The sequence below is a fragment of the Vicia villosa genome, linkage group LG5 (genome assembly GCF_029867415.1).
Source record: "Vicia villosa cultivar HV-30 ecotype Madison, WI linkage group LG5, Vvil1.0, whole genome shotgun sequence".
Taxonomy (NCBI): domain Eukaryota; kingdom Viridiplantae; phylum Streptophyta; class Magnoliopsida; order Fabales; family Fabaceae; genus Vicia; species Vicia villosa.
In genome coordinates this window covers 6,854,107-6,867,313 of record NC_081184.1, presented here as the reverse complement: position 1 = coordinate 6,867,313, position 13,207 = coordinate 6,854,107, and the positions used below count along the sequence as shown (strand labels likewise).

The 13,207-nt window shown below is 35.6% G+C and overlaps 2 protein-coding genes across 2 annotated transcripts; one reads left to right on the top strand and one right to left on the bottom strand.

Moving 5' to 3' along the window:
• Positions 1-1,047: 1,047 nt before the first annotated feature.
• On the bottom strand, positions 1,048-2,362 carry LOC131604117 (uncharacterized). Its single transcript, XM_058876605.1, has 6 exons — positions 2,225-2,362; positions 1,877-2,144; positions 1,697-1,787; positions 1,486-1,613; positions 1,317-1,407; positions 1,048-1,237 (listed from the first exon to the last, which is right to left on the bottom strand). The coding sequence occupies exons 1-6, from the start codon at positions 2,360-2,362 to the stop codon at positions 1,048-1,050; spliced, it is 906 nt and encodes a 301-aa protein (XP_058732588.1).
• A 2,644-nt stretch (positions 2,363-5,006) lies between these two features.
• On the top strand, positions 5,007-6,956 carry LOC131604116 (uncharacterized). Its single transcript, XM_058876604.1, has 8 exons — positions 5,007-5,292; positions 5,497-5,587; positions 5,676-5,802; positions 5,917-6,020; positions 6,108-6,228; positions 6,316-6,486; positions 6,572-6,631; positions 6,741-6,956. Exons 1-8 carry the CDS (start codon positions 5,007-5,009, stop codon positions 6,954-6,956), a joined length of 1,176 nt encoding a protein of 391 aa, XP_058732587.1.
• The last annotated feature ends 6,251 nt before the right edge of the window (positions 6,957-13,207 follow it).

Below are 13,207 nucleotides of genomic sequence, written 5' to 3'. Positions count from 1 at the left end.
AGGTTGTTGACTCGCTTGATGCGCCTGGAAAGTGTCTTTTTCCAGTAGGAGTAAGTGGATCTGTGCTGTGCGTTGAACTCACATCAAGATCCTGTTACATAAGTGAACAAACATCACACAATTAATATTCAACAGTACATTAAAAGTGGAGTACATTTGAGTACAGTAAACGTCCTTACGACGACAAAATTAGGTTCGGATTGAATAGTGGTCATTGCTTCGACAGCAGGCTGTTTCATCTACAAATCATTCGAAACATAGTACCAAATCATAATATGCGCAAAGTCAGTTTACAATGATTTTAATTTGCATAACACATGCAAAGATTAAATTCAAATACCTCATCTGTGTCAAACTGATCAGCAAGCTCTTTCACAAAAGGGTCATTCTTCAATAGCATAACGACAGAGGCATTCTTCCAATGTGGTTGCCACTTAACTTTGAAAGCCATCTTGCAATCCAACATCTGATCCAATGCCAGTGGGAATTCCAAGGGATCATGAATGCCAGCCTGTAGGAGATTGCAAGACAAAGATCAGTTAACTCTGGCATAATTGTCTATGTTTTTCCAACGGTATGTAAACGGAAATACCTTAATCATTGTATGACGCAGCTGAGAAGCAGAGAATCCCAAAAGTAACTCACACTCTCAGTCCCAAAATAAAAAGTTACAGCTATTCCCGGCATGAGTAACCTCAATCTCAATCTTATACCTACATTCGCAGTATACATAGAGCACTCAAAAAGGTCATGTTCAGTACCTTGACAATCACACATATAAATGAAATAACATAAAACATGTGACAAGGATGTTAACCTAAAAATCTCTGCCTCAGTGAAATGTCCAGCCTCACACTCAAACGGAGCTCTGTCACCACGCGCAATACATGAGCAAGCATGACAACCACGATAGTACCAGCCATACGGAGAGGCAACCAGCATTTTAGTTTCTCCCACAGTCGCACAAAATGTAATCTGCAATTATGGAACCAAAAGATAATACGATACACCGTCAAATGCAACGGAAAAATGGAAATATATACTAAATCAGAATAAATGGCCAATAACTTCCAAACATACAGTTCTGAGTTTTATAATATCCCCAATAGGCATTACAACAGCCTTTGAAAGCAATTTCTGTACAGGAGTCATCTGTTGATTTTCAGAGTTCTGTGCTGAAAGCTGTGAATTGGAACCCTCCTGGTCAGACAACGTAATCATGGAATCCTTCGGAAAACTGTCAAAGAAAGACAGTAATGTAACAATCACATTGCATAAAAATTAAAACCACACAAGAGCAAATCCAGGGAGCATACCTTTCTATAAACTCTTTCATCGGCAGTAAATCAGTATTCAGACCAAGGACGGTAACATTAAACGTGTTTGTCACGGACAGTGGAAACTTACCTATTCAAATAAAATGTTACATAACCATCTGTATCAAAATACAAGGATATCTAACACCAAACTTGATCAATTACTAACCCTGTTCCTTGACTTTAGCATATTGAATCATGACAAAAATAGGACCAGAATCATCTCCGCGCTCCTGCTTGAACTTCATGAATTGTTCAGCATAGGATTCCCAAAGCGTGCAATTGATAGTATTCTCACTGAAGAAATAATACAAACCATGTCATCTACATAGTCACATAAGATATGTTCGATAAATTATACAATAAATATGAAAACAAACCCCCCGTCACGCAGCATCATGTTAATCTGCTGCTTCCGGGCACCTGATGTGGTCTGTGAATACCCAATACTTTCCACCATACCAATGACATCTAAAACACATACAGCCAAAAAAACCTTAAAATGAAACAACACATAAAAAACAAATCCAATCAAACAGAATAGAGATAAAATATTCTACCTATTAGCACATCCTTGTTAAAGTTGCCGTTTATTATATCAGTAAATTTAGTAAACACCAACGGCTTTGGAGGTATTTCAGCGTTGTTATCATCCGTAACCGTAGTGCCAGCAGTAAACTTCAACATAAACTTATGAGACGAAGGTCTGAAAGCCGCAACATTAGCCTGAACCTTAAAATTGGAAACAGTGTAACTATGATCCAAGACCATTTTTTCAGAAAAAAGAGATACATGCGGTGCAGGAACAACAACATGTATGTCACCACCCTGGAAAAAACATTAAAATCAAACATACAACAAACCAGAAACAATATATGTAAAAACAACCGAACAATTCACTTCATTACCGATACATCAACAAAAATCATCTCAAAATGCTCCCTCTTGTTCGAAACAACTGTCCATTTGTGGTGCACACGAACAGAAACTTTCCAAAGTTCTTTGCTGTCATTGATGTCACGTATTTTTGCTAATGGTCTTGCCATATTGAACACTGGTATGATACTGCAGAAAAGTGTAGCCAACCAATACCATAAATAACCAAACCATGTAGGAGTTACAAACTCTTCATTCCACTCTTCATTACATAACCATAACCGATGCTAAAGCTGAATGGAAAGAAGCATATAAAGTCCTCATTAAGCATAGAAGCTGCATGGACAAACCAAACTTAATGCCAATTATATGAGACATCAATGGTGGAATATGGAACAACATACGTTCATTAATCATCAAAATTACACATGGCGCATCAAGAAGAAACAAATTCTGCTGTAAGACTAAGCCACTTGGCAGCACCACATAGAAAGTTCACAAAGATAGAACTTTCTTATATTATAGATAAGTTGAACAACAAATTGTAATGTAAAAATTGCATTTAAACTTAAAAGCTACAAATTGTAGCTTTTAGTAGAATCAATTCTAAAAGCATAATCAATTCTACTTTAAAAGAATCAAACACCCCAAAATCATTCCAGAATCAAATCTATACGTTAGAATTATTTTTGCGTCTTTCAAAAATTAAACCAACCACATTTTACATTGAAATTTACTGTCAAATCACTTTTAACTAAAATCAATTTTAAAAAATTAATTTATTTAAAATAAGTTAATTTCATTGCAGAATCGAATTTACGCATAATCTACTTTAATTCATAATGATACGACAATCAAAATTTTAACGAATCTAATTTATAAAAATGAGTTGTTGCACATGTTGAGTGTTTCTTTAACTAGAGAAAGTTTACATAAGTTAGGCTCTAGAAGCACATTAGAGTAAGGGCAGACTTCAAGACTCGGAGAGTGTTAATTGAGGTATTTACAGATCACCCACCAAAACGGTCTTCATATCGACAATAGAAGTTGAACCCATGATTTTCGGTGTGTGAGCCAACTCCTTACCAACTGAGTCAATCTACCTTAACATGTTAAATGTTTCTTAAACTCTTGTTTGCAGAAATCTAGATATTAAAACATATTTGCTAGTTTGACTATTGCTGCTAAAGCGTTGATGTATAGTTATTAATTGGTGATTAAGTTTATCCATATCGTATAATAGATCAGTCAAATATGGTAGTTCATATGGATTGACATGTTAAATTCTATAAAATATAGGAATTTAGCGAGTTCAAATTTTTAAGAATTTTTTTAATAAAATCCTAAAAAATCCAATTATTTTATAAATTTTTTTACACACCGTTTAAAATACCAATCCATCAAAGTAGAGAAGATTAATTATGGAAAGACTTTTTCCTCATAAGTACTAATCAACTATCTACCCATTACTAAGATGTTGCCCAAGCAGACTAAAATACCCTTCCTCCCAAAAACAATCACACTACCAAAAGGATAGATAAGTAATTAACAAATTAAAAAACCAAGTTTGCCATTTGTGTGATTCTTATTGGACAACCTAGAAATATTTTTTACTACCAGCTTTTTCGTTTCACTTTTGTACTTCCATTCAAGTTTTTTCTTTTCCCTCCCTACAATATACCCACTCCATTCTCTGCAGAACTTACATTCAACTTTGGTAACCACACAACACAGAAGAACTTTAGGCGTTCAAAGCTTAGTCTCTCTTCCTCCTTTCCCTGTTCAACGTTTGTTAACCAGCAGGTATGAATAGCACCCACTAATCTGGTTTATTTTGCCATTTTCCTTTCGATTTTTCAAGGACAACCCGTTTTGGTTTTTTTTCTTTTTGATTTGTTGTTGTTATTCCACTAAACACCACACGATTCATAAGGCCGTTTAAGAGTGGAAAGAAAAGCATTGGTATAGAAGCAAGAACAAAACGACAACACCATGAGGAGCCTCAGGAAGATGACTGTTTGTTGTCTCTTACATGGGCGTTTTTGATTTTATTTGTGGTCTCTTACAACTTTACCGATTTTTTTCTGTTTAAGATAATTTTTTCACATCTATACTTGCTTTTCTTTTCTATAGATTTCTTTTCATGTGATGAGCAAACGTAACCACCCATAAAAGTAGTGTTGTTTTCTTCAGACTTTGCATTTGTTAATATATTCTTTCCATCTTATGTAGATAACATGTCAAGAGCTCCCATTTTCATTAAAGATCTTCTTAAGGGAAACCAGGTCTGGAAAATGCACGTTCGAGTTGTTGATATGTGGGTTGTTATTGAGAAAAATGGAGCAAAACACCTTGAAGCCGTTATTCAGGATGCAAAGGTTGAGTTTTTCCTATTTTTTTGTCCTTTGGTGAACATTTACTTTGCATTTGGCCATTTCTGTACATTGAAATCGATATGCGCTTATATAGTATGATGTTTAATCTTCATTTCGCAGGGTGATAGGATTCACGTCGTCACACGGGGAAAAGACTTACAAGATTGGGTTGAGGTTGTCAAGGAGCATGAGACTTACTACCTTTACAATGGAGAGCCAGTTGAGAACGATGGGCCTTTCAAGGTGTGTTCTAATCCACTCAAACTCATTTTTAGTGGAGGGACTACAATGACGAAGGTGGCAATACCTGAAATTCCTACTCACAGCTACAGTTTTATGCCTATTGGGAGCTTTCTCAATGGAGACTTCAAACATGACCACTTATATGGTACGATCTCACTTTCACCGCATTAAGTTTCACCATAATTAAGTTTCATAGATGGATCTTTCTATACTGTACCCTGCAGATGTTTTGAAGACCCAGACTGGAGGTGGTGGTAGGAAATCTTGTGTCAATGTATCCATACGTGATGTCGAAGGCAACATCATTGAGCTGGTGTTATGGGAAGATTACGGCAAACAGTTCATCAACTACACTACCCCTAACAACTTTGCTGGTCCTACTATAATTGTATTGACACATGCATGGTGCAAGCCAAACACAAGTTATGGAACTATATGTTCATTTTCTTATTATGCTATATATGTTGTTGAAATTTTGCTGGGTCTGTTATTTGTCATGTTAACCATATGTTCACATATGTACATTTTGGTGGATTAGAACACCAAATAGCATAATCCAGAAACTATTCAAATCATTGGACAAACTCAAAATTATCAATTTCTCATTATGCTATGTGTAATTGTTCATTATGATGCATCTGTTTTTTTGGTATGTTATTATTTACTTGATACACTATACATTTCAGTGTCGGGATTACCGTGTCTTTCCAACGCATGGAGCGGGTCTAAACTTCACATCAACATGGAACATCCACAAGTGAAAGAATTCAAAGCTAGGTAACAACATCTTAACCTTAAACTAATAAAAAAATATAAAGTTTATATTATGAATATATGTTTCACTAATGTGATGTTTAAATCTCAGTTTTGGTGCCAACTTACCTGCCCCATCCCAATCATTGACTGCTGATTCATCTGTTCAATCTGCTAACAATTTCTGGACGAAATTGTCCGAGGTGAAGAGTATCCGTGCGGTATCTGAATTCGGAAGGGTATGCCTATTTTTATATTATTGTATATTCATTCTATTTGGAATATAATCTAATTACAATGCAAACTCTAATTTCATAAATCAACTGTGCTTTGTATACACTTTCACCCAATAGGACTGTTTTGCAACAACCATAGGGACTACCACTGGATTTAATCCCTCCAGGTTTGGATGGTATTTTGAATCTTCTGGAAATAACGATGCTGAACGCGTTACCAAGTGAGCTCCAAATCTTACCTTCCATTTAAGATTTAATCTTTCTATAGTTGCCTTGATTAAAAAATGATTTGAACCTTTTATTTTTAGATTCAAACTTGAGGTGGAGGTGGAATATGATAACCATAAGGGGATCTTTATTTTTTGGGATAAGGATTGTATCCCTTTTACTAAGTTGACTGCTCAAGAAATAAGAGAAATTATGAAGAAGGTGAGTCTACTAAGGAATTTGGTTTGTCTTATTTCATATCATTAATATAATAATTCATGTGTATTATTTCTTGGTTGTTGACCATAGGCTGGAGAGGACAATCCTAAGATATGGCCTACTCACCTCGATGTTCTCTTGAATAGACAAATGGTCTTCCGTATCAAGTATCAATCACAATTCAGACGATTCTCCATCGTGAAAATACTCAACGAGGATGGCCTTTACAAAAAGTTTGATGACTACCTCACACCAGTTGAAGTAAGCAGCATCTTCTTAACGCATGTTTTTGGTCATTCTTAACACTTATTAGTCGTAAACAAATACCGTTTATGTTTTTATATAGGGAGCTAATGCTGCTGTAATGGATGTGGAAACAGAGTCTCCAGCTCTTATACCAAATCAAGTATGTTCATGCAGCATTTCATTTTTTTGAATACTGACTATATTCAATATTATAAGGATGTATCCCAAAACATTGCTCCTTCGTAACAGATTTTATATGTTTCATGTAGCTCACACAAACTTGCGAACCGTTAATTGTTGCTGAACCAGATTCGATTGCTACGCATACTGGGAGTCCTTCTGCAAGTTGCAGCAGTACTCCTGCCAAGAGGGATATTATGTCAACCTCAATTAACAACTTGATTCAGTTTGAAGAACTCACTCCTAAACAATCAGCCACTAAGGGCACCAAAGGAAAGAAGACCAAGCAATTCAAAAAGGATTAATATGGTGGGTTTATTTCAGCAACGAATCTCTTCTTATGGTGCTTAATCTAGCATAACACCCTTTTGTAAGGATATCATCCAACTATTTTGTGCTCATTTTGTTGGCCAATTTCATCAAGAACTTGAAAATGCCATGTCTAATGTACTTTAACTCTTAAACTCATCGTTAAGATACTTTTGTAATGAATCTTAAATGGCTGATTCCCCTATATTAACTACTGTTTTATTCCATCATATCAGCTCCAATTATATATTGTCTAATGTACTTGAAATCTAATGTCTGTTCTTTCAATTCAAATGAATATATAGGGCCATATGGATAGTAGATACATGTAGTAGGTTAGTGAGGAACACATGCAGCAGAATTGCAGCAATTTTAACACTTAGCTTGCTATATCACCTATCTAATATGGGCATCTACCAAGCATGGTGCATATCAAGAGCAAATAACAGAATTCGTGTTATACCTGCCCTAGAAAGATAACAAAAGAAAGTCAGGTTATAACATGAAATTGCACTCTGATATTTAACAGCACCATGCCCAATTGAAAATGCAAGGAATCCATATATATATTATTTTGAGTGCATGCTAAAACCAGTACAATTTTCAATCAAAGCATTTGAATTGAAACTTGAAAAACAGTTTTTATCATGCAGAACACGCCACACCAGCATCAAGAAATCCGCAACTTAAAGATAAAATAGTTTTAGTTTTTGTTAAGTTTTTAGTTTGGGGTTCAATTCATACACTCTTGCTCACTTTAAATAGAAGTTTGTGTTAGATAACAACATCAGATGGCCACAAAACAAACCCTTAACTTCAAAGTCTTCACTATGATATATAGATCTTCAATACATACTTACCAAATTAAATCAAAGATAAGTTATCAAAAACACATGCTAGGTATTTCTCACACAGCTAAGATAATTGGTGATCATTTTAGTTCAATATTAGAATTGTTTAAAATGAGTAGTTAGTCAAATTCCTTCTTAGATACATGGAAAATTCTTGCAGATAAATAAAGTCAATCATCTCACCACTTTTTATAGAGTTCAGAGTATGTATTCTTTGTGTGTTTTGTTAACTAATGTTCTGTTAAATATACATGGCAAGAATCATGGCTGCAAATGTGATTAGTAGTTATTGTAGGGCAGGTATTGATAAAAAATACTTAGATATTGATCAAATAATGTTCTGCTAAATAATTAAAATGTTGTTTGACAAAATACTCAAACTACATTTTAAGCGTAAAGTTAAATACAAATCTGTTAAACACTCAAACTGCATTTTTGTTAAATATTTTTCTGTTATTTCAATCGGATTCAATGGGAATATCTTTTCAGATTTCTTTTTTTATTGTTTAAATCATGTTTTGTTAATTCTTCCAAGTTTCTCTAACTTTTCCTTTCAATCCTGATTTTTGGGAAACCGAACAGGGTGTAGGTTTGGACAGCTTTGCATCAGCTTGGATGATCAGGTGTATCTCTCACCAAATCTGCCGGTTTTCAACTTTACCTATTGTGTAAACCAGGCTGTCACAATTTTCTTTCATTGGAAACAACATCCAGTGATATTAGGATTGCAGATTTCTGCCACATCTATGCTGCTTCATAGTACAAGGGCCATGATTATGGGAAACACTTTAGCTTAAAGTCACTTCAACCTTAAATGCATGGGGCTTTGCAATACGGTAAGTCAATTTATTATACTTTCAATTTTACTTTTTCAATTGCCATTTTTATGTTTAGTCTGTTTAAATGTTACAATTCTTGAGGTCTATGGCACACATGTAGACTTTTAGATACAAACAAATTTCACTTTTGCAACAGCTAAATCATTTTATATTTTTACTTGACAATTTCAGCTAAGGATTTGACAGTCCTATATGCTACACTTTGATATATTTTAAAATCTATACATGGCCTTTGTACAAAACGTGTCAGTAGATGTGTATTAAAATTGCACTTTGATTTCATTATAATTTTGACAGTCCTATATGCTACACTTTGATCCACTTTGATTTCATTATATTTTTTAAACAAGTTTTTTAGATTGTTGATTATAGATAAAGATTTCATTTAAAATTAAAAATTAGATGTGTTCACGAAAATCAACATAACTTAGGCAATGTGAAACTTTTAATGAATAAGTCAGTTACCTAACATACCTTGAACAATAAAAATAATGGCTCAGAATTATGGGATGCCTGTGTTGCAAGTGTGGACATATCTCCCATACTGTTAACAACATACATAGAGATTTTCAGGTAAACCATCTTCATTGTTGTTAAAATCTGAAAATCAATGGAAACTATAAAACATATATACTCTTCCTGTCAATGTTAATGTCTTGGATGCACTACAGTTGAGATTATACAAAAATATAAACATAGGTGCTTCCCTTATAAACAAAGAAGCTAAGCTTGATAGAGGAATACTTTATGCTGGTTTATTATGTTGTACAAAAATAAGTTGTGGGGGGCCTGGGTTACTCACCTTAGTTTGAATGCTCTACAAAGGCTTGGCCTCAAGTTATTCTGTGAAATCATTCCAACCTGTTATTGAAACATGTTTTACTTACCTCTCATTATGGTCATTTTATAATAATCTGAAAGAAGAGACAACTTTCAATTAATTCAGTTGGTGGGACTCATTTATTTTGAGCAACTACCAAGTTATATTTGTTGATGGCATGAACTTTAATCGTTTTTAACAAACCAAACTTTACACTCTGCCATTGGTTCATTAAATGTATAGTAAATGGCATTGGTTGGTGTACACATAATAGTTATGTTGGGTGTTGTCGGTGTAAATGGCATTGGTTCATTTGTCTTTTAATTACACCTACTAACTGAATTACTTGGAATTTTGCTTGATTGTGTTAGGTTTAGGAAGTTGCCAACTATGGACCCTTTTGATAGAAAACTTGACGAGAAAAAGGCACGGTCAAAAAGATCGTTGATTTTGAAAGAGAATCGTTCCAAACGTCAAAAAGGTAATCCTGAACAACTACTGCCTGGTGATACCGTGATGAATACTCCAATGACAAATACACTGAGGCAGCCTTTGCTCGATTTGACCGCATCGTTTAATAACATTAATAACAACGCTCAAACAACTGGAACGCCTGTTGTCTTAAGTGCACGTTTCGAAGGTTCAGAACCTAGCATATCAAGACACCAATTTAATACAAATTTCAGGTCCTGCTAGCTGGAAACTTTGGGAAGAAATCTATTTTCCAATTTTGCATCCAGTTCTAATACGAAGGAAAATGATGTACTTTTTCCTTCCTCTAATGTTGAACTGTCGCCTGAACAAGAAAACATTGTCATTGAGGCTGGAAGTTCGTCGAATATATCCACGTTAGTTTCTTCTATTGACTTCTTTTGAACAACTTTAATTATTTAGTAAACATAGTTGATGAGCCAAACTCAAATGGGAGGTAGTGTCCCAGTTCACATTAACTTGTGTGTCAAGTAAATCTTGATCCAAATAACTCAAGTTTCGTATAGCAGACGTTATCCTCTAGAAACTGTGATATAGGCTGGATACATATATAACCATTTAACCATTTACTAAGCTTTTTACATATATAACCATTTACTAAGCTTTTACATATATAGCAATTATTATACATACTTTTGATATAGCAATTCATGGCTTTAATTCTCAACAGAGCTACAGCAACTAACAGACCAGGTCGGGGTAGGCCCAAGAATCAATATGGAATCCCAAATATGGCAAGGAACTTGACCAGACAGTTTGCTATACCAGCAGCCGATTGTAATGCCACGCCGAATCTGTATCTCGGGACGAACACACAAAATAGGTACAACAATGCCACTGCCCTGAGCAACATTTTTTTATTTTATCAGGAGTCCAAATGTGATTATAGAATTAATTGACTACATTATTATAATAGTTTTGTGGTATATAGTTTTATAGGACCATTTTTAAGTGATACTGTAGTGTAAGAAAAATTGGACCATTTTTATAAGATCTCCTATTTTTCTATAACTCTGTCTGACTTAAAAATGAATTACTGTTATGATCGATATTGTAAAAATAATAAAGTACAACGGAATGACGAACACACTAAATAGAGACAACAATGTCACTGCCCTGATTTGATGAAGTTCCAACATCGTAAAAAATAAATGTTGCAGGGCTTTTTTTTGTGTCTCTATTATAGTTTTCGTGTTTTTCTGTATGTGTGTGTTAGCTGGAGATTTCGTTTAAGAAGTTGATCTTCGAAGGTTTTAAGTTCGAAGAATGATGGTTACTGATGACCATCTTCGAAGATTTAAAAAATGGCTACTGATGGCCATGCTTCAAGAAAAAGTCTAAGTTGAAACGAAGGAGAGAAGTATCGAAGCTAACACGGAAGATATCTTTGCCAAGACTTAGACATTTCGCGGAAAATTACATAAAGTACTGAAGCTTAATGTATTTCCGTAACATTTTCGAATATAACTATATGGCCACATGTCGAAAAGGGCTTGAGCGGGAAGATTTGAATTGCGAAACGGTTTATGTAACTGCACATAGACAGATGGCATCCCCAGAGTTCTCGTGGATAACGTGGCATTAGATTATTGTATGACCGTTAGGGTCAAATTTAGTATAAATAGGAGTCTTAATGATAGGATTTCGTGTGTTCATTTTGTACAAATCACTCACATATCGCTCAAGTATCAAGTGTTAAGAGAAAGAGTTCGCTGAGAAATGTACGTATGACACCACCAATTTGAATACATGTGTATTTACTTTTATCGAATATCTTTTCGTTTTTCTTTACTTTCCTTGTTTAAACTTTTACTTTCGAAGTCATTTAGTTTCATGCACATTACTTTCCTGCAATTTATATTCTTGCGACTTACATTCTTGCATGTTAATTTTCTTGCAATTTACATTCTCGCAATTTACATGTTTTCTTATTACGATTTATGCGTCGAAGTTACACTAACTCATATAACCAGCATTATCTCGAATGATTAGTCATTTGAACATAAATTTCTCGAAATCAAAACAAACAGGTATGAACCAAATCACATCAATAAACCTTTCGTTTGACCATGTCCTAGGATCAATCTAGTCGATCCTGCGAGTAACCAAATCATATTTATTATAGTTTGGAGGACTAGCGGTTGTTTACCGGAAATCACCGTAAACAAATTGGCACGCCCAGTGGGACTGTGTCAAACTAAGTGTTATTAATTGATTGTTTTGTTTTGTCTAGAAATTGTCAAGACCTTGTATGAACCTTAGGAACGGTAAATTAACCAACAATGCAAATCCAGTTCCTAAACGAAGGTACAACAAGAAAATGGTCGTAGCGGCCAGTGCAGGGGGCGAAGAAGATCCCCAACAAGGATCAGGAACAGTAGCGCCAAACGCGACGAATGTTTCGACTTCCACTCAAGGAGCGCAGGCCATACCGGTTTCGACAAGATCTGAACCAGCGGGTAGTTCGCAAGCCATGATTGAAAATACTTCCACATCAACTGGGACTATCCCAATGTCAGTATCGACCACCGCTCCTCCGTTTGCAAGCACAAGCGAGATACCACCCGTATCGACGAACGCTGCAAATTATTTATCTACCCCAGGACCATCATTCGCTGTAGATGGTTGGAGACAAAATATGCCATACGGGATGCCATATTCATACATGGCAGGACTACGAGGAACAGGGCCTACATACACTACAGCCAACCCAACGGCGTTTTCACCAAACATGGGTTCAGTAGGTCGAAGCGCACACAATACTGGTTTGTCGGCTCAGATTCCCCCTATGACCACTAGTACTCAAGCAGCATTTCGACAAGAAATGGATGCAAGTAACCAGGATATGGTAGGACTCCTTGCTAGAGAGTTAGGAACAATCTTTAATCCAATAGCAGCAAGCATTACTAGGTCTAGCCAGGATAGTGCAGAAACATACCAAAGGTTATCTTCGCAATTGGGACGGATGGCAGATTTTTTAGGAGTCCCACAAAATAGACGAAGGAATAACCAGTCAACCTACCAAGAAGAGGATCCAATTGTCGAACCAATCCGAAACATAGTACCCCCACCAAGGCCAAATCCAGTCGCACAGAATCCAGCGGTCGAATTGGGAACCCAAATCGAAACGACGGAGACTGGCCAACAAGCTATTCCTCGACAACAGCCCAGACTAGTTATGGTAGGGAGAGACGAACATCCTGACGAAGTTGTCCACAGAGTCAGGAGAAATGATTTGGCAACAG

What these genes read in the sequence shown, in the direction of transcription:
- LOC131604116 (XM_058876604.1), top strand. Translation starts at nt 5,007, where the DNA reads ATGGATCTTTCTATACTGTACCCTGCAGATGTTTTGAAGACCCAGACT. An exon ending in GTGAAAGAATTCAAAGCTAG is followed by an intron (nt 5,588 to 5,675) that starts GTAACAACATCT and finishes TTTAAATCTCAG; the next exon opens with TTTTGGTGCCAACTTACCTG. An exon ending in CAGCTCTTATACCAAATCAA is followed by an intron (nt 6,632 to 6,740) that starts GTATGTTCATGC and finishes TGTTTCATGTAG; the next exon opens with CTCACACAAACTTGCGAACC.
- LOC131604117 (XM_058876605.1), bottom strand. Translation starts at nt 2,362, where the DNA reads ATGGCAAGACCATTAGCAAAAATACGTGACATCAATGACAGCAAAGAA. An exon ending in TGATTTTTGTTGATGTATCG is followed by an intron (nt 2,145 to 2,224) that starts GTAATGAAGTGA and finishes TGTTTTTTCCAG; the next exon opens with GGTGGTGACATACATGTTGT. An exon ending in TAACAAGGATGTGCTAATAG is followed by an intron (nt 1,788 to 1,876) that starts GTAGAATATTTT and finishes TATGTGTTTTAG; the next exon opens with ATGTCATTGGTATGGTGGAA.